The 19819-nt window shown below is 39.4% G+C and overlaps 1 protein-coding gene across 1 annotated transcript in view; it reads right to left on the bottom strand.

The window, feature by feature from the left end:
- DNER (delta/notch like EGF repeat containing) overlaps positions 1-17280 on the bottom strand; it is a 111593-nt gene extending 94313 nt beyond the window's left edge. Inside the window, exon 1 of the mRNA XM_039722437.1 lies at positions 16904-17280. Coding sequence (XP_039578371.1) covers positions 16904-17146 — 243 coding nt within the window. The 5' untranslated portion in view covers positions 17147-17280. The remainder of the gene's footprint in view (positions 1-16903) is intronic.
- Between the last annotated feature and the right edge of the window lie 2539 nt (positions 17281-19819).

The raw sequence follows: 19819 nt of genomic DNA, 5'->3' as shown, positions 1-19819 counted from the left end.
AAACAGGATCTTTTTATGTTAATTCTAAGAAGACAAAGACCTTGAATTAGGACATACTTCAGCACAATCTCATGGACACAAAGTTACTGAAATGTGAGGGTAATTTTGCTAGCTAAATACCTAAAAGACTCTCAGGGCACCAGCCTCAAAACTGGCATCGTTGAACACTTTTACTGGTCTTACCAGCTGGCCTGAACTGACACGAAAGGGGAATAGGACGTCCTGTTAAAGGACATGACAGTGGCTGGTGTATAAATCAAAACATATCAAAACACATCAATTGCAAAAGTCCACAGTTTTCAAAACCCTGATTTTAAAAATGTGTTGAATTGGATTTTTGACTTTGAGATTTCCTATGCTTTCCTAAAGAAGAGATGATATCCAGATGACATTCTGATAACTACTGGATTTTATTTTTCTTATTACTAGAGCTATTACATTAAGTTCAAAACATTTTGTTACAAATGCCAACCCATTATGCAAAGTTCTTTGTCTAAAAAAGAACATCTTACATCTTACATATACATATTCTGGTTCCTAAATTTTGTATATTTTGTTTAAAAGTTATGAAGCATTTCTCACTGTTAATTAAACAACAGATGTTAGGATAAACTTTGTGAATCTATATCATAGCTCCTTTTTTCAAATGAACTATCTGATTTTTTTTCCTTCAGCAACCCAGACACCTGAATTTAAATTGCTGAGGAATGGAGAAATGAGCAAGATCTGCCTTTTCCACAGACACTGTGTCTCTGATGTACCAACCATGAAGCTGTTGGAGCCAGCATGCACCAAGCCTGGCTTCTTTCAGACCATGCACACTTATCTGTGAGGAGATTCTCCTGGAGAAGCTCATTCTCCACATCAGACCAAGTTACAGAAATCTCTGCTGGCATGGGAGCCAGAGTGGCAAGAGAACCAGCCATTATTTATTAAAAATAATAAATGGATTTTTTTACTTCCAAAAAATATCATTTATTATTTGTAAATAAATAATTATTTATACACACATTATTTGTAAAATAAAAAATTCTTTACTTCAACTAAGTCCAGAAAAGGCAATTGGCTGACAATCAAATATTGATTTGCAATTTGTAGGCAAACAGCTGGGAGAAAGCTGGATATGCATCAGCATTTATAGAGAGCTGACCTGGCAGCCAGGGAAAAATGAGCAGGAAAAGATTTCTGCATCTGTAGGTTACTGTAATTAGTAAAGAGCATTCTGTGAAACTTCCTAAGACACAAAATCAGAACCGTCTCATTTTATTTATATAAAATAATAGAATTTCATGTGGACAATTTGATGACACCATTCAGCTTTCAGTTGTTAGCAGATTTTTTAGGGTGGAAAATAAGCAGACTACAGATGGGGAAAGCATTGGAGCTGGCTCAGCAGGGTTAATTGTGGCATGATGCTGCATTACCAGTCAGCTGCAGTGCCTCAGCACCACACTCCAGGGACCAGGGTAATTGTGCATGGAGCTGGCAGGGAGTCAGGAGCTTTGTTAGCTCCTGATCAGCATTAACCATTCTAAATAAAGCTCAGCTCTACGCAGACAAATGTAGGTGACTCCACATGATCCTCATCAGTACCCTGGAGCTTTCTTCCATGTGGAGTATGTTATTTCCCCAATAACAGATAATGGAAAGTGACTACTAGCAGGAGAAAGATTTTGTCCAAAGCTGTTCCGCTCCAGTTTCAGCCCTTCTGTACAAAACTTCCCCAAAATGTACAGGGGAAGGAGGAAGTTAGGAGGAGAAAGCAGACCTTCGCATTGTCACAGGTGCACAAAAAACAACCTGCAGTAAAGTGAAAAACAGAATTTGCATTTGGTGTGCTTATTACTACAGAGTGAAAATGTTTCATCATAGCAAGAGGAGTTTTAACCATTACTGAGAATTCCAAAAGGTTACAGTCCACACAAAGGAACACCTTCAGGGATTCAGAACCACTCTACAGAAGACAAACTAAACAAACAATTCACCAGAATAACATCCTGTGACAAGGTAAACTGGTAAAAGTAAAACTAAAAGGGGGACAAAATGAAAGCCTAAATACAAAAGGATACCAGATTAAGACTTTGGCACAACTAAGCACCAAAATCCACCAGATTGCTGGACAATCTACTAAAACACTTCTAGAATAAATCTGATAGGGACAATAAGGAAAGTAAATTAGTACCACCAGGTAAAAATCTACAGTACCTATCAGCTCTGAAGAAGACCTCTACAAGCTCTAAAAGGTCATCATATTGTTAAATTGTACAAGTAAGTTTACAATATTTGGAATGAAAATACAGAGTCCATTTTGTAGTCTGAAGGTCAATATTTTTCTTATAAGATCAAGAAATTTCCAAAGTGAAATGTGAGTATATATTATTCCGACATTATAGACATACAGAAAGTTTTGATGTTGAAGAAAATGGTGAGAAAATTTCTAGGGGCAGATTATAAATCAAGCCTTGCAACACCAAGTTTCCAAACCTTCAGATCAAAAATCAACATTAACAGATCAGGCAGGAGACGAGGAAGAACAAGCAGGGTGAGGACAGAATTTTTCCCTTACATCTATTAATTATTTGTAGCCAGAATTATTTTATCTGAATTGACCATTAATGTGGTCTTGCAGATATTACTCACTATTGCAGCCTATTGATCCAATCCACAATCAGCTGAGTGCAATGGAAACAGTCTTTAATTAGGAATTTAAATATGCCTGCAAAACAGATTCTTATTTCTTTCTTTCTTTCTTCATTCATCACATCTTGAATCATATCAAATATTTTATCTTCACACAGAATCCAACATAGAAGTCACCCTATAGCAATACACAAAGAAATCATTAAAAAAAAAATTAAAAGCACAAAACCCAAGGGCACCTAGAACAAACTGTGCTTACCACATCTACACAACATAGCAAATGATTCAAGGTTCCAGAGCAAGGCCTCTGAGCTGCACTGCTCTGTTCAAGCCATTTCAGAGTACCTGGAGAAATGAGCTTCTTGAAGACTGTCAGCAGCACCACAATCCACTGTGAAAAAATTAAACCACACTTGCCACACCACTGGGTATATCTGCATATTTATAAATGATGGGAGTCCTATTGAACTGCTAAGCTCAAATGTATCACTGTAGATAATTATTTTAAATGTTGCTAGAAAGAAGTCATTGTTACATAGCTTCAACAATAGATTATTCTAAATCTATTCCAAAACCCATACAAAAATGGAATCTCAGATTTTACTTACACTATCAATCTGCATTGAGTTATCACAAGTGTAGAAAAATAAGAAAGTTGTTATCCAGTGTAGTTGGTTGAAACAAAACAAGATGAACTGCAGCACTAGTAAGAGTTGTTTTGTCATCTGATTATCCAGAAAGCATTTTAAATGTTATAACAAAATCTTGAAAACAAATTAGTTCAGAATGATGCCTCTGTGGTTCATAGGATTTTCAAATACAATTCCCATTGTCAGCTAGCTTGGTGGTAGGAGCCATCTACTTGCTCCAGAAATACCTTTCCAGAATAAACAGGAACAGTTAAACAATTGTGAAATTGTAATTACAACTGAAAAAACTCATTGAAGGACTTAGTCCCTCAGAAATTCAAGCTTATAAATAAAATCAAAAATAATCAGCAGTGAAGAATTACAAAGACTGACTCCAAACATATTTCACAAAAAGTAATTTTAGACAAACTTCTTTTCTAGAAGAATCCTCTCACTCGATCTGGAATAAGAAGAGATGCAATCCACTCACACTTCCAAGTTGATGTGGATGACTATACAATATAACTTCAGCAAAAAGGCACATGACTTCCACATCAGTTATTGGCCAAAGCAGAAATGAGATCTTAAAGGCTTAAATCTTTAGCCTTAAAAGGCTAAAGACCTAAATGATGACTTCCACATCAGTTATTGGCCAAAGCAGAAATGAGATCTTAAAAGGCTAAAGACCTAAATACATTCTGAAATGACAGTATTACTTAATAGCCATAAGTGAAAGTCATAAGTGAAAGTCATGGTTAAGAAGTTAGTCAGAAACAGGGAAATCTACTAAATTTGTCAAGCACTGAGCACATTCACTAAATTTTTCAGAACTAAAATGTAGGCAATATTTTTAGCTGGTAAGTCACTGCTGAGGTTATTGCTGCTGAGCACAAATATTTCACCTATAAGTCTATAATTTGTTTAATAGGAGTAAGAAAACACTAACTGGATCACTCTGGTTAGTTATCTAGCATTCACTGTGGAAATGCAAATCAGATTTACTACCAAAAAAAAGGGTGAGGAGAATAAATATTGTTATATTTGGAAACACATCAGCAATGAAAACTGACTATTTTTTCTCTAAATTATCTGATTCTTTTATATCCCAATTCATACCTTAACGCCAAAAATTAGTTCTTAATATTTCTATTCATGTGAAATCCTATGGCAGATGTCTAGCTATGTCTGCTTCTGCATTACAGAAGAATGCTGGCCTTCGAAGAAGCAAAATTCAAAAATCCATACAGATGGCTAAAAATAACGTGGGTTGCTGTATCCACATGAACAATGGTATATAACATCATAATAGGACCCGAGAAATTCATAATCCTTTCATACCTGAGAGAGTGCTAAGGACACCTGGAACACTATGCAGGATCATTAATGCATTTATTCAGATCTGGACTACAGGCAGGTGCTAAAGGAAAGGCCAACAGTCAAATTCTCTGCTATATTATGTGAATTCATCTAGCTGAGGCACAGAAAATTCAAACCAACTATCCTTTTAGTTATACCTAAAGAACTGTCAGTACTGAAAGGAAAATCCCACAATGCCATTGAAATGCAAGTCAAGCAAGAAAAGAAGCTATCAGACTTTTTCAGCATCTAAATCCTCTTTGTCTAAGAAAAAAATAAAAACTATTTTTGGCAGCTAACTTTATTTATGGAATTCACAGTTAAAAGACAACACCAGAAGCTACAGAAATTACATTCCTGCAACTGCAGTGAACAGATGCCTAAGCATCAAACAAACTGGGAATCGAACAGATGTTATTCTGATAAAGGTAGAGGAAAACCAGAAAAACGTACCTAGAGAATATTTCAAATAGATTGCCTTCTAATGACTGTTTGAAGTATATATTTACTCATTTAGCTAGTATCCTCAAAAGTATTCCGCACCCTGTGAAAGTCGAAGGCAAGGGCAGCTTTGTGGCTCAGGAGCAGCCCTGCTGTGGGAGTGAGTGTCAGACCAGGGCCCCAGCCCAGATCTCCCTTTCCAAACCAGCCAAGGCAGCAATGCAAACTTCCCTTGCTCAGAGCATATTTTGTACATGAAATCAAAGCTTCTGTAACTGTCAAACTCCAGAGCACAGACACAAGTGCTTTGTCATTAAGCCTGAATGTATTGATTTCCTCATTCTATGATGAGTATCTACAGCAAATATTTCAGCTTATCTGATACAAGTTCAAAAGTCATCCAAAAAGTTTAACTTTTGTCCTTTTCTTTCCCCCAATGCTTCCTGTACTTCATGTGTTAACTAAAGAAATGCAAATACACAATATTATATTCCACACTCACCTTTATCCCACTTACTTCATGAGGTTTAAAGGAACTATGAATGACTTATTATTCTACTCATCCATAATTGCAGTAGAATGACTGCAAATTAGTTTCTGCACTGGAACATCCCTACATACACTTTGATTCCCACTAGTTTGACATGATTGTCTTTAGAAAAAAGGCAAATTCTTCTAAGATGAGGGATACAAGTTTCATCAGCTCAGCTTGATCAGCAATCAACCTCACACCTTTACAATTCCCTTGAAAAACAGAAAACCTCATCTCTGTTATTTTAAAAAGATTGAGAAAAATAAACTGTGCAGATCAACAACTGGTACTCAACAGTTTTACAGTTATCTCCAAAATTAGATTAGGAAATGGCAAGGTTAACATCTAAATCGATTCACCATTAAAAACTCAGGAACTTTTCTCTCCAGACACAAGTGATAGAAACTTCTAGCTGAACATAGGGGTAACCAGAAAATGACAATTCATTGATTAAAATGAGTTTTGTGCTGATACCTCTGATCAGAGGAGGCTAAATCACAGATGTGTTTCTGACAGACACTTCACTGAACTCCCTCCTGCAGCACTAATGTTCTGCTCCAAGATCAGGGCATGCTGCCCCTTGAAGCCCTCATGCTGCAGCCCCACTCTCCAAGTCAGAGAAGAGGATTTCAAAGACTGCCAGGGTAACTTGAAGTTCTCAAGACTTCACAAAACTTCAGCTTCACAGAACTGCCCTGCTCATGCCAAGAAGCCTGGAAGAGCCTCTGCCAGCCAGCAGCTGCCATAGCTCAACAGCTGCTGGCAGGAAAGGCCCCAGCTCTCAGTGGGGTGAACTGCCACACTCAGGCAAGGAGCTTAGAAATTCTGAGAATACAGAACACAGCTGGATGCAAATGTATCTTGGAAAAGGAAAATGTCCTCAGAACTAGAAGTCTGAAGCTGAAGATGCTGCAGTACTCATTACAAAGTGAAAAGCACATACATCATGCAAAAATAACTAAGATGCTACATTTACATTTGCTGTGTGTCACATACTAAAGTTTGTTAGTACAGCTGTCATTCTAGAGTATCCTTCAATTGATTAGTATGATGATTTACATCATGTCTCATGTAAACATAAAACATGGTTAAATCACTCGCAAATATGTTACATTAACAGAAAAGCCTCCATGTTCCTAAATCAAAACCAGCAAAGTTGACCATATCCTGGTTTGCTACACACTGCTACCAGCTAGACTTGATAATCAAAGAGCAAACTAACTGATAGATCTATCCTGCTACTCTTAAGCAGGCCTTTGTGAAAAGGTGGAATCACTGTAACTAATGATCCAGCCTTTCTCACTCACCTGCACAAAAGAAAATGATGACATTTGATGACTGCAGGGGAAGATGTTTAACTGGGGAGAAAGGTGTTTTGGAATCAAGTGGCACAGCTGAGCTTGTTCCTCTGCACTTTCACCTTAGAGAATTTCTTTGGCACATTCCAAGAAACCAAAGCTAAAATGGTTACTGAAATAACAATTTCTAAATACATTTAATGTTTTCATAGACAAAAAATTACTATGAGTTTACATTAGCTTTAAGTGATATCGCAGTCAAGTCCCAAGCAGCCCTCTAAAGAGTTCCACATTTTTAGAATCCTCTGTACAAGCCAGGTCCTTACAAATCCTTAGAAAGATTATCAAGAATTTCTGTAACATCAAGTCAGTACCTTTCCATTACTTTTAAAAGGCAATAGTTAGAGAAATTTTAACATTAGAGTCTATTACAGTCATGTAAATTAAGTCAATTTGTCCTTCCTTCAATTAAACATGTTAATTTCCCAGGGGACTCAACACCATTTTCTTCAGTTGTCACATATGCCATCATCACACAGTATGCTGTAGCCTTAAAAAGAATTAATCAAGTATCTGATCTTACAGACCCTGCCCATGTCAGTAAACCTCACGGAACCCAACTCCCTGAAATTCAAAGACATTGTCAAATGAGAAAGTTTCTCAAGTCCCCACATAACAGAACACAACCTTGGTGTTCCATAGTCACAATAAATGCCAGAAAACTCTCTTGCAACCAGGCAGCAGAATTAGAAATCTCAACATAAAATGCATTTAGCTCATAAACTATTTTTAGACTTTTATACAACCTTCTTCCTTCTCTTTAATGTTCAGTTTGTCTGAAAACGCTTAAATTTGCCTGAAAATTAGATTACAATAGAAGTACAAGTATATAGTCAATCACAAGTTATAAATAGACTGCTAGGTGTGTAAGAAACCTAAAAAATTTGTTTTGGTTAGTCATTACAGAAATTCGTTCATTAATTTGATTTTGATAAAGGTATTTAACAATTTGCTTAAGTTCTTCAGCGGAAGAAGCCATACATTACCTTCAAAGCAAAGATTAAAAGAAAATTTGCATGAATTTTTACAGATTTGCTGAATTGAATGCACAAATCATTAAGGCTGAATAAGAAACTGAAGAATTGTCATTGTGGTTCTTGGTGATAGTTACTGTCCTTATGGACAAGCACAACCAATACATATTTCAAAGGGAGATCACAGCAACGTATCAAGTCTGGAAAATTACAAAAAATTGTCCATTTATATTCCTTTGCCACATGATTTGATTAATAGCTGATGCCCAAAAGAATTTAACTGTCTCACTGATACTGTTTTTTTAAGGGGTTGTCCTTGTCACAAGATTACCTTCAGACTCTCCTGTTTGTATAAAAGTGAACAAGTAGTCCATCCCACACTATTCAAATCTTTCCATATCTACTACTAATCTTTCTCGGGGTGCTCTCTATTTCTGCCTTCTCTATCTTGTAAAAAAAGTTACCCCAATGTGATTTCAGGGAACCAAGCACTATTTGTTCATAGAAGGGAACAACATTCTGCTCTCTTGTGACATTATCTGCACATCTTTAAATTGTATGTTGAACACTCAGGCTCAGTGAAGATTCTACCACCCACCAAAACTTATGGGTATTCCTCCCAAAGAATCAGAGTTTATTTATTTATTCAGAATAGGCATGGTTGAGTCAAGTTATTCCTCCTCTCGTACACTTGTCACCAACAAGCTCCAGCTTTGTTAGATCCAGCACAAAGGACCAGATAAGGGCTACCTGGGCTGAAAGAGAGGTTTGTTGGAAAGAAAAGGAACCCTATCTTGTTACTTTCTTTACAGCTATTGTTCCTACAGCTACCCCAAAGTCTTCTCAAACTGACAATACAGCTGCTGTTGCAACTAATACATGAGGTACAACAAAGTTCCCAAAATCATTAACATTCAGTGACCTTATCTCAGTAGAACAACCCTACTTTCACTGTCAATTGGAATTCTGTTCTTACCTTACTCAACAGCACCTTGTTCACAAACACCTTTGCTACAGAAGTCTTTGAAATACTGGTCATTGATATATTGCCCTGTTTTCAGTGGGAAAGAACATTATGAAACTAAATTAATCTGTAAACTGCTAGACTGAATATTTGCCAGATATAAAAATAGTCCAAGTGGTTGATTTTTTTTCTTTAATAAGAAGGCTTTTTTTCATTAGAATTTAAATAGATCCTGATAGGATCACTGATGTGTAATTCAGAATCTGGCATTTCAATACTATACTTCCTTATAAAGTACTTCTCACTCAGCAGTCTTAGAGCCTTTATATTTATTCACAAATTAACCTTTTGAAAACCCAGGATTAACTGAATTTACAGAGGAGAAATGGAAGCAAGAAGGTTCTATGAGTTTTTGCACAGTGTGACTCAGCAAGGCAGTGAGAATTGCAAGCACCAAATCCTGATATCCCCATTCCTAGTCACTATGTATCAATTCCAAACTTTTCTACAGAATTTACAGCTACTTTTTCAGGGTTTACACCAGAATATATTACTAAAAATACATTATAATTGTCACAGCCTATATTATTGTAAAGCAAACCAAGGTCAACTTGAAAAATAATATAGGGCAGTGATATGTACTGCTGAACTCAAACAGGCTCCATATGCAGCACACAAATCACTTTTGAGTGCCTGAGTACTTCTCCATAAGAGATTACACTCAGCCAATGGAAAAATTAAAGAGTTTTCTGATCAAGCAAACATTACTGTCTCAATGTTTATTTTGATGTACCCTTCTCTTGTTACAAATTGTTGGAAAATTACAACTGAATCACAGTTCCAGATCTTTTTTCTAATAATACAATTACAATTTATGTTTTGTGAATTCATATTGACAAATGAAAAGTTTCGCTCCAGAGAACATTTATTTTGGAGTTCACTTTATTCCAGTAACGTATAAATTGGAAAAACTATATAGAAACAAAAAGCTGAATAAACTACTTATTTTCCTTAAAAAACCAACACAAGATTCTTAATAAACAGCGCTCAATAGTGTCAAATGCACTAATAAACTGTTTTTACCTTCAGATTTTAAGTTAAATGCCACTAAGAAATGTTAATGCAATTAGCCCTACTTTTGCCAAAAAATGTGCTTTCAGCTGAAGCAGGTGCACTGGAAATTTAGATCCTTTCATTTGGGGATCACCATACCACTAGGCAGGTTGCTGAGCTCAGCTTACCACATCAACCAAAAGTGTTAAAGAAAAATATTATTGAAGCCTTCCCTCTAGTGCAGTTGTCAAGAGAACAGGTGACCTCTCAGCATACATCAAACAACCAACCTATGTTTGTGGTCAAGTGGACAGTGCTTCCAGCAGACCCATATCTGCCTATTAAAGCAGAACTTTAATTTTAATTAATCATCTTCTAAGATTTCTAGACTCATGACCCCATGATCAAGCGAGATCCTGCTAAATGCCACTTCTGAAATTACTGAAATTACAGCTACTCCTGTAACACTGAACCAAGGCATTCAATTCCACTTCCATTGGGAACCTGCTCCACTAAAAATGAGTTCCAGAGCTACACAATATACACATGACAACATCAAGTTAGATTGTTTCAAAGGAAATAAAACAATGATGGTTTTTAAGCAGATATGATTGTAAACTGATTCTCTTAGATCAAAGAGCATAAACTGCAATAAAATACAACATATGAAAAGCTGAAGCATATAGAAGTATAGCATATCTTCTAATATTATTCATTTACTTTACACCTGATCCAGCTTTTTGCAATCTTTAGTCATAAAAAATTATTGTATTGAAAGCAACACATTAAACTTTCATTTATATGATGGAATTTTTCAGAGCTAAATAGTTTGCACTATATGTAATGACCTGAGTAGCCTTTAAAATGATCTATTTTTAACTAATTTAAAGAGAGCCTTTTGAGATACTGGAAAAGACAATACAAAGTTTCAAAAGGTCAGTGTGTAGATGATACCTAAATAAAAACCTCTCATATAACTGAGACAGTTTGGGTTATTGCATCATTCCAGATTTATTCTACAGATATTTACAATAAATGTTTTTAGATCCCATGGCAAAAATCATGGCACAATTTTTTACTGACTGCTTAGGAAACTGCTGAGTAGTCTCTTACATATTTTCACATTATATGCTTCAAGGCAAGATGCTAATTTTAAAAGCTTAAATTTCTGACTGAAAATATATTTCTACTACACTCAGAGAAACCAGATGTTCTAACAACTAAAATAAATTGGGTGAAGAAACCAGATCTCACATTCATTTACTCTGTGCTATTTGAAACTACTCATAGCCACACTGCAGAACTTCACCAGCTCCACTGCAACCCTGGGGATCAGAGTTCACGAGGTGCTTGAACATCACTGCACTTGCAGAGCACAAGAACCCCCAGAAAACAAATTACACCCATAAGTTCCATGTGATATACAACTGTAAATTGAAAAAAACCTCAATAATGACTGTGCAATGTGAATATAGTCATTTAAGACTAAAGGAGAAGTACACTAAGTGTCCTGGAATTCATTTTTTAGGTATCTAACAGTAACATTGCCATCTTAGGAGTCCTGCTTGCATGGCAGGAAGTTTGTCAGCATCCAGGTACAGCTTAAACTTGATGTTAAAACAGACATATATAACAACAGGGAAATAATTCAGATTTCCAGCAAAGGGGAGGCAGGAACAGGATAAGACTAATAGGGAAATGCAAAATCTAATGGGGAGAAAAAAATTACAGGGGTGTGTATATGAAGAATGGTTTAGACTGGAAGGAACCTGAGGGAGGTTCTCTGCTCCAAGCCCTGCTCAGGTCACAGTGCTCAGGATTTTGGCCACTCAAGCCCAGAATCTCCAAGGATGAAGGTCCTACAACTGTTTTAAATGCCTCTTCCAGTGATTGACCATCATCATTGCAAGGAATTTTTTTCCTTAGATTTCTGGGACTTCCCCTACTATAACATGTGTGTTGCCTCTCCTTTCATTGATTACATCTGGGGAAACTCTTGCTCCTGTTCTCCATGACCACCCATTAGGTGGCTGAGAAGGGCACTTGGATCCCCCTTTGTCACTTCCAAGTAAAACAAACTGAGCTCTCACAGCCTCTTCTCACACATCATATATTCATCAGTGCAAATATTTAAATTCTGCATCCTGAAAGTACTGCAAGAGTGAGCAGAGCGAGCCAGCAGGAAACAACATGGTATCTCAAAACTCAGGCTAAAGGACATCCAAATAAAAGAAGAAAATTCGAGGGCATCTGCTAACTCTACATGTTACTGTTATTAAAGGTAAAAGAGCAAACAGAGTGGTCACGTCACAAAACATTTGAATCACAATAACCACATAATCTAAGTATATACCCTTCATTAATGAGTACAGAATGGGGAAAATAGCATTTTAAATATATTAGGGAATTCATTATAAATGTAAGGACTAGAGACCGTTCAGAAGGATGTCAGCGCTTAATAGAAAACAGGATCATGTGAGGAATTAATCAGGATACTGACACCAAGGTGATTTAGCAGTTAGATTAAAGGATGTCCTTTTACACAGCACTGTCCAGTGCAACCTGAAATAACCTGGCCAATGAAATTCATACTGCTCATGCTGAAGACCAGCGAGCCAAGAAACAACAATCCTTCTTCCTGCAGCAGTTTGCTACATCTGGATTTCTGCATTCAGCATTAAACACATTACTAGAAATCTATTGAGAAAAAAAATCAAAGAAAAAAGAAGCAAAAACCCAACACAAAATAAAAATACAAAAGCTGAGGTCAAAGGACAAAAAATCCTGAAATCTCTGCACTAAAGTCTACAAACATTCAAATACTATGATCAAAGACAAGAATAAATTCATCTGTCATTCAAAGGTACAAAACAAAAGGGAGGGAATGAAAAAGAGCAATCAGGCAGAAATTCAGGAGGGAAATAAAAAACAACTTTAGAAATGCTAAAAATAATTATAAGAACAAAATTTAAAATGTAATCTATTGTCCAGCTTTCATAATATCAGTTCCTTCCTTGACTTTTCTAAACTCAAGCTACATCCTTCTAGAATTCCATTATAAATAAAATGTCCACAATTACATCTAAAAAATATTTTCTGTTCTAGGTGTGGAAAAACAACCAGTAAACACAACAAATCATCCCCAAGACCAAAGAGATCTCTCTGCTGCTAAAAGACTAATTTGAACACTATCTCAAAAATGCACTGCACCAGTGGTACCACGTCACTCTCAGAAGTGGAACAGTCAGTCATCACTAATCAGGCTGGACAGAACTGCTACAAAGTCAGAGTGCTGCTTCAGAATGCTTGGACACTACTTGTTTTCTAGTTTTCATTACTGACAGTCTATAAAATAACTAAAAATACATTAAAAAGCAGCAAATGAGAAAAAATTACCCACCAAAGGAGAGAGAAAAAAAATTAAATTAAAAAACAAGCAAGACAAGCAACTAAAGCAAAGCATGTATGACAGTATTTTCAAATACATTAATAATTTAATATTTCTTCATGTGATAGCCTTTTAACGAAATTACCACTAGCATGGGATCAAATAAACATCACGCAATTCAATGCAATTAGCTAAGTTCCAATTATGTATTTTTAAGCAAATTACCAAGTTGATCACGAAGGTTTTTAATTTCCTAACTACTTACTTTGTGCCTCATGTCTCCAAAATTATTTCATGAGGCACTAACACAAATTAATTTTTACATACAACTTTCTGGGTCAAGAAAAACTATATTATTGAATTCTGTACATCATTAAATATAACAGAGTAGTGATTACCTTAGTAATTTAAAAATAAATATTGTTTTTAAAAGTAAAACACAAATAAAAATTTAAGGATTATAAAGTTAATGGAACTTTAGTATTTGTTAATGTCAGCTTATTTCATCAAATTCTCCCAGTGTAAACCTGAGAAATGGCCAATGTCAAATTCCCACAGAAAAAAGGCATTTGAATTCACTATAATTTTTTGTACAATTTCCTTGGGAATACATGTGATTTCTTTGCTCAGACAAAAGTTTAATACACTTCAACACAGTAAATCTATGTCTCCCTTACAGACTAGAAGTATTGTAAAGAAAAGCGGGGAAAAAAATTCAGAACCATGAAAATAAATGGAAGTAAATTAGAGCAATGTCCCACAAAGGGGGAGCAGACAATCCATAACAAAAAAAAAATCCTGAAATTTGCAAAACAAAGTATATTCAAACCACAATGTGAGATATAGACAAATGCATAATTCATGGGATGGATGCACTAGAAGGACCTGTAATTTCTGTTGCTAAATAAATAATGAGTTACTAAAGCAATTATAACATGAAATCATGGAATTGGCTTGCCCCAGTAAAACACATCACTTGCTGATAGGAAAGCTCTGGACTTTTAGAAGTATCTCATGCGTACTTGATGTCAGTTTTACTATTTTCCCATGCCAGCACCAGCATCCACAGATGTATCAAAACCAGTTACAGTAAAATCTTCAGGGGTAAAACTGACATGCAGTCTCCAGGTTTGACTCTCAGCAATCTTTCTGCATTATCAACTTCACCATGCCCAGCTGACTCACAGGCACATTGAGAACATTCTGTCTTCATTCTAAAATCTCAACACATCTGAGCAGAATCATTGAAATGTTGTCTTCACTACAAGAAGCAACATGAAAATAATTCTATGTTTTTAGGGAAGCTGGAGTCCCCAGAGAACTCCAGCTCCACCATAAATTCCAAAAATCCAAACTTACTTTCCATGATCTGAGTATTTAAATACAATAATTCCTATTCTTTCTTCCCTTCCTGGCATTTCTGTCTATGAGTCCAACTGTTCAGTAACAACTGCAGCATTAAGACAAAAACCCATATCTAGATATATCCCAGTGATACCCTAATTTAGCCAATAGTTTTCTCATAACTTGTAATGGTACATGAAAAAAAAATCCTTACAGTTATTTTTAAATCATTATGGTTATTTACTGTCACTGAATTAGAAAACATGATCTTTCTTTGTGGAAGTTTAAGCTATTAGGCATCTGTTAAGCTCTGAAGTATCTGAATGACAGCAACACAAGAAGTAAGGCATTTATACAACATTTATTTATTCCCTATTTTGATAAAATGAGCAAAACCTCAAAGATGGGTGTACTGTGTTTATACTACATCTTTAAAAACCCCTGCCTGGTCTCCAGTTAAAGTTACATTTCAAAACCATATTAATTTTCCAGAACTACCTGGTATCCACACTTAAACTGCTGATGTGATAGCTAGAAGTGGCACTCATTTCTTTATCGGTATTCCTTGCAGGGGTCATTACTCACTGTTTTATAAAAAGAAACAAAATGTGTAACACCATAAGCCTCCTGTTATCAGCTAATAGAATGCATAACTGCTATGAAAACATTGCCTATGTCTTTTATTAGAAAAACAATTAAACCCAGATCCCCAGGCACAACACTTCACAGGAGGTGTGATGGCAGCAAGTGTTACATTTTACTAGGTCTTCAAAAGGGTCATTAATCTTTCAGTCATCGATCTCACACACTTAAGTCTAACAGCAACGTGCAGAAGCAAACACACAGCGCTCTCTTTCTCTCCTTGCGGAGATAGAAACACAGCAAACTCCTAAGACAGGATCTAAAATAGCCAAAGAGAAATCTATTTAATCCACTTTCATCTCTCCGATTTTACAGAATCTCATTAGTGTAAATATTTTCACTTTCATTGTTACATTGAACCAACTGGGGCATTTCAAGGGAAGCAGAGAACTCTGTGCATAGCGCTCCTACTTTGCAATGACTCTTACACTTCACTACACATTAAGTCTTCAGTAAACGCATTATCCCTTTCATCTATTCAGCAGTATGGATCAGATACTACACGACAAAGGAACAAGAAAATAAAGTCTAAAACGCTGACTGAAATTACTTGAAGTCATTTGCTTCTGTGTCAAATGCACTTACAAGCGAGAGCACTGACAAAGCCATGGTCATCAATCCACAGAGCCTTTTGTACACCACTGTCACAGAAAGTACCCTAGCATATACACATGCACGAAACAGCCCTCTGTGTACCTGCACCTGCTTTCCCTCATCTGGAGACAGACAAAACTGAGTGTTTGTGAATTTCTTAACGTGATAACAAAGATCCTTAATGCTAGAGACAAAAGAAAAGAAAAAAAGAAAGAGACTATTTCATGTTACAATAAATAAACTCAAATATTATATTACATTAGGTCTCAATATGACCAAGCACATTAGAAAGATATTGCTTACTGCTTCTCTGTATTTTAGATCATTATCCCTACTTTGAGCGTTCCAATCTTTCAGAATTCAAGATCAATTCAAAAGGCACCTGAAACGTGGGAGCGAGCACTCCTAGCCTATGAAAATGACTACTGGAGACACGATTTAAGGACTAGCATTCAGTGCAATAGAGCATCCGCTTCCAAGGACCATCCTTTTCACCTTCCAGTAAGTCAGTGTTAAATAACCTGCGAGGTCTGGCCGGCGGGGGGGCTGAACCACTGACATTAACCCGCAGGCACCGGCGGAGCTCAGCCCCGTCCTCCCGAGCCCCGGCCGAGCCCGGAGCCCCAAGCCGCTCCGGCTGACGCCCGTGTCGCGGCTCTCGGCTCGGCTCGCAGCCCGCAGGGCCGGCAGCCCCTCGGGAAGCGCCGGGGCCCCGCAGCCCCGGGTGCCCGCGGCGGCCGGGAACGGAACCGGGGGGAGCGGCCGAGCGGGGCGGGGGGGACGCGACAGCGCCCGCCGGGGACCGGGACCGGCCGGGCGGCAGGGCCGGCGCAGGGCAGCGGGAAGGGCGGGATGCGGAGCGGGGCAGGGCTGAGGCCGGAGCCTGGGGGAACACTGGCTCTGTCCCCGCAGAGCGCAGGGACACCCAAGGGCAGGGACGGGCACAAGGACGCGCGGCGGGCGGGCGGCGCTGAGGCGCGTCCCTTACCTGGCAGGAGTCGCCGGTGACCCCCGGGGGGCAGGTGCAGCTGTAGCCCACCGGGGGCTGGGGCAGGACCAGCTGGAGGCGGCGGGGCGGCGGCAGCGGCGAGCAGGTGCCGTTGTTGCGGCAGGGCTGGCTGAGGCAGGGGTCCCGGCCGGGGGGCGCGGCGCTGGCCGGCGCGGGAAGGCAGGCGCGGCGCTCGGCCAGCGCGAGCAGCAGCAGCAGCAGGAGCGGGGCGGCTCGGGGCATGGCGGCGGGGCGTGCGGGTGTGGGCGCCGCTCCGCTGCTGGCGGCGGCAGGGAGGGAAGGAAGGAAGGAGGGATGGAGGGATGGAAGCAGCGGCCGCCCTGCTGCTCCCGGCCCGCGTTCCCCGGGCAACGGGCGGGGGGGCTGCAGAGACCCGCCGGGCCGGGGCTGCAGAGACCCGCCGGGCCAGGCTGAGCCCGGGCGGAGCGGACCGCGCCGCGCACCAGCCCCATCCCCCGGGCGGGGCGGCGGCCGGGCTGTGCCGAGCAGCCGGGGCCCGGGGAGCTGGCGTTGAGCGGGAGCAGCGCGTTCCTGAAGGGCCCGAGGGGCTGCCCGGCCTCCAGGGACCAGGCAGAGGAGCCGCGGACAGGCGGCAAGGGACACCCCTGCCTAAGAGCGGCTCACCGTTTGCTGCTTGTTCACTTTTCACAAGTGAAATTCGCTGATGGTTACTTTAAAGTGCTGTTGAGTCCGAAGCAGGGTCAGATGAAAAGCATAAACACTAACCCTATCATTTCTCATACTGCAAGGAACCTGTATGTTTTCTCAAGTGAGAGTACCTACGGCTGATTTTTAAAAATCGATTTTTATTTCACCAGTCTTCTGGGGATTTTTCTACTACCTCTTACTAGAACTAAGGTACAAGATCTGTAAATCAGCCAACAGAGAGCAGAAAGATAACCCCTGTTCTTTGGCCTTCTATTCATTTACTTCTGCAAAAGTGAAGTATTTGAATTTCTTGTAACTAACGACTTCTCACATCCCTATCACAGGGTACAGGAGGATTCCCGCCTACAATATCCACCAAGTTTCACACAATGTATGGCCAAAAGCTCTGTTAGGAGCAGAAATTATGCTAACTGAACTGAAAATTCGTCAGGGTCTCAAGCAGCTTCACCACGATATTCTGTCCCTACAGCCTGTCTGTGCTCCTCCATCCCAGTTCCCCAGGGGCTGTCTGTGCTGCTCCATGCCCCCCATTCCTCAGGAGCTGTCTGTGCTGCTCCCTGCCCTATCCCAGTTACTCGGGGGCTGTCTGTGCCTTTCCCTGCCCCATCCCGTTCTCAGGAGCTGTCTGTGCTGCTCCATCTCAGGGGCTGTCTGTGCTGCTCCGTGCCCAGTTCCTCAGGAGTTGTCTGTGCCTCTCCCTGCCCTATCCCAGTTCTTCAGGGGCTGTCTGTGCTGCTCCCTGCCCTGTTCTCAGGGGCTGTCTGTGCTGCTCCATCCCCCGTTCTCAGGGGCTGTCTGTGCTGCTCCCTGCCCCATCCCAGTTCCTCAGGGGCTGTCTGTGCTGCTCCATCCCCCGTTCTCAGGGGCTGTCTGTGCTGCTCCGTGCCCCAGCCCCGCTCCTGGCAGCGCGTTCGGTGCCGCTCCGGCTCCCTCTGCTGCCTCCGCTCCGCTCGAGCCGACTCCATTCACATTCGACAGGATTTGTTCTTGATAAGTCCACAGAGGCTGCTGCTTGTCTCCCTGTTATCTCCCAAGCGCTCCGAAATAACTTGTATATATCCCAGGTTGCTGTGGGATTTGCTGTTAAAGCAGCTGGGCTGTAATTCTCTCTGTCCTCCTTCTCAACAGGGTTTGTCCTTTTCCAGTCTCATAGGACTTCACCTTTCCTATCATCTTGTCAAAGATACTTGTTAATAACAAGCTTTGGCCAGCTCTCTAAAAATTTTATAGAACAAGTCATCAAAGTCAGACAATCTGAAAGAATGTTCTCCCCTCGAACGTGACCCATCTCTCTGCTCCAGCTCTGCTGCTGGCTCATGCTAATTGTGTTGAGCTGCTGACTGATCTTCCTGACAAAGAGGATGGCTGAACAGTCAGTCATCCAGTGACCCTATATTCCAGTTGTTCCTGTACCCCCAAATGTTCAATAATTGTGGTCTGTAGCTGAGGTTTTTTGGGAGTAAGGCATTTTAGATAAGCATTGGAAAATATGGTTTCAGGACTGACAGCTACACTAGACAATGAATTCTGTTGGTGGAGTAGCCTGGTATTTGCAGAAAATAACAACCTGAAAAATAAGCTGGTCAGCAATGCAGCTGACCAGGCAGGACACAGCACAGTGCTCTGAGTCAGACTATACATGCCTTCATCACAGTTTTCTTAGCTTTTCACAGAATATATAAGCAATGTTTACATTATCTTCATATGGAAATATTTAGCCTTACAACAGAAGATATTATGCTTACCTAATTAGTTATTTTTTTGAAATGCTATTTCTTTTTATACATATTAATGTTCCAATGTGCATAGTTTAAGTAATTTTGTACTCAGGTTTCCATAAACAAATTGCTAATCTTAGTATTCAATAAGGATTCAAGCTGTCTCCCTCATTTACACTTGCTAGGATTTGAATTGTATTACCAACCTAATAGCTTATTAGTGTGGCTTAGATAAGCTACATTACAGCTTAACTATTTATTTTGATGGAGAAGTACTCATCCTCTAGTGGCTTGAAGGAGATTTTGCAGAGATTTTTTTTTTCTGTTCTGATTAAATATTTAGTAACCAAAAAAACCTTCTCTTATTTGCTAAAAGAAAGACACATGCTTTAAATGTCTCCCATGACAACAATGATCTATTTTCTAAATGTTAACTCCTTTAAAACTGCTAATTATTTCTTGCATTTTTCTTTACTAGCATAGAAGTTAATTTGTATAACAAAGTTAC

The sequence above is a fragment of the Passer montanus genome, unplaced genomic scaffold (assembly GCF_014805655.1).
Source record: "Passer montanus isolate IOZ18808 unplaced genomic scaffold, ASM1480565v1 scaffold48, whole genome shotgun sequence".
In the NCBI taxonomy this organism is placed as follows: domain Eukaryota; kingdom Metazoa; phylum Chordata; class Aves; order Passeriformes; family Passeridae; genus Passer; species Passer montanus.
Note: the sequence above shows the minus strand (reverse complement) of the source record. Positions and strands in the feature narration are given on the sequence as shown.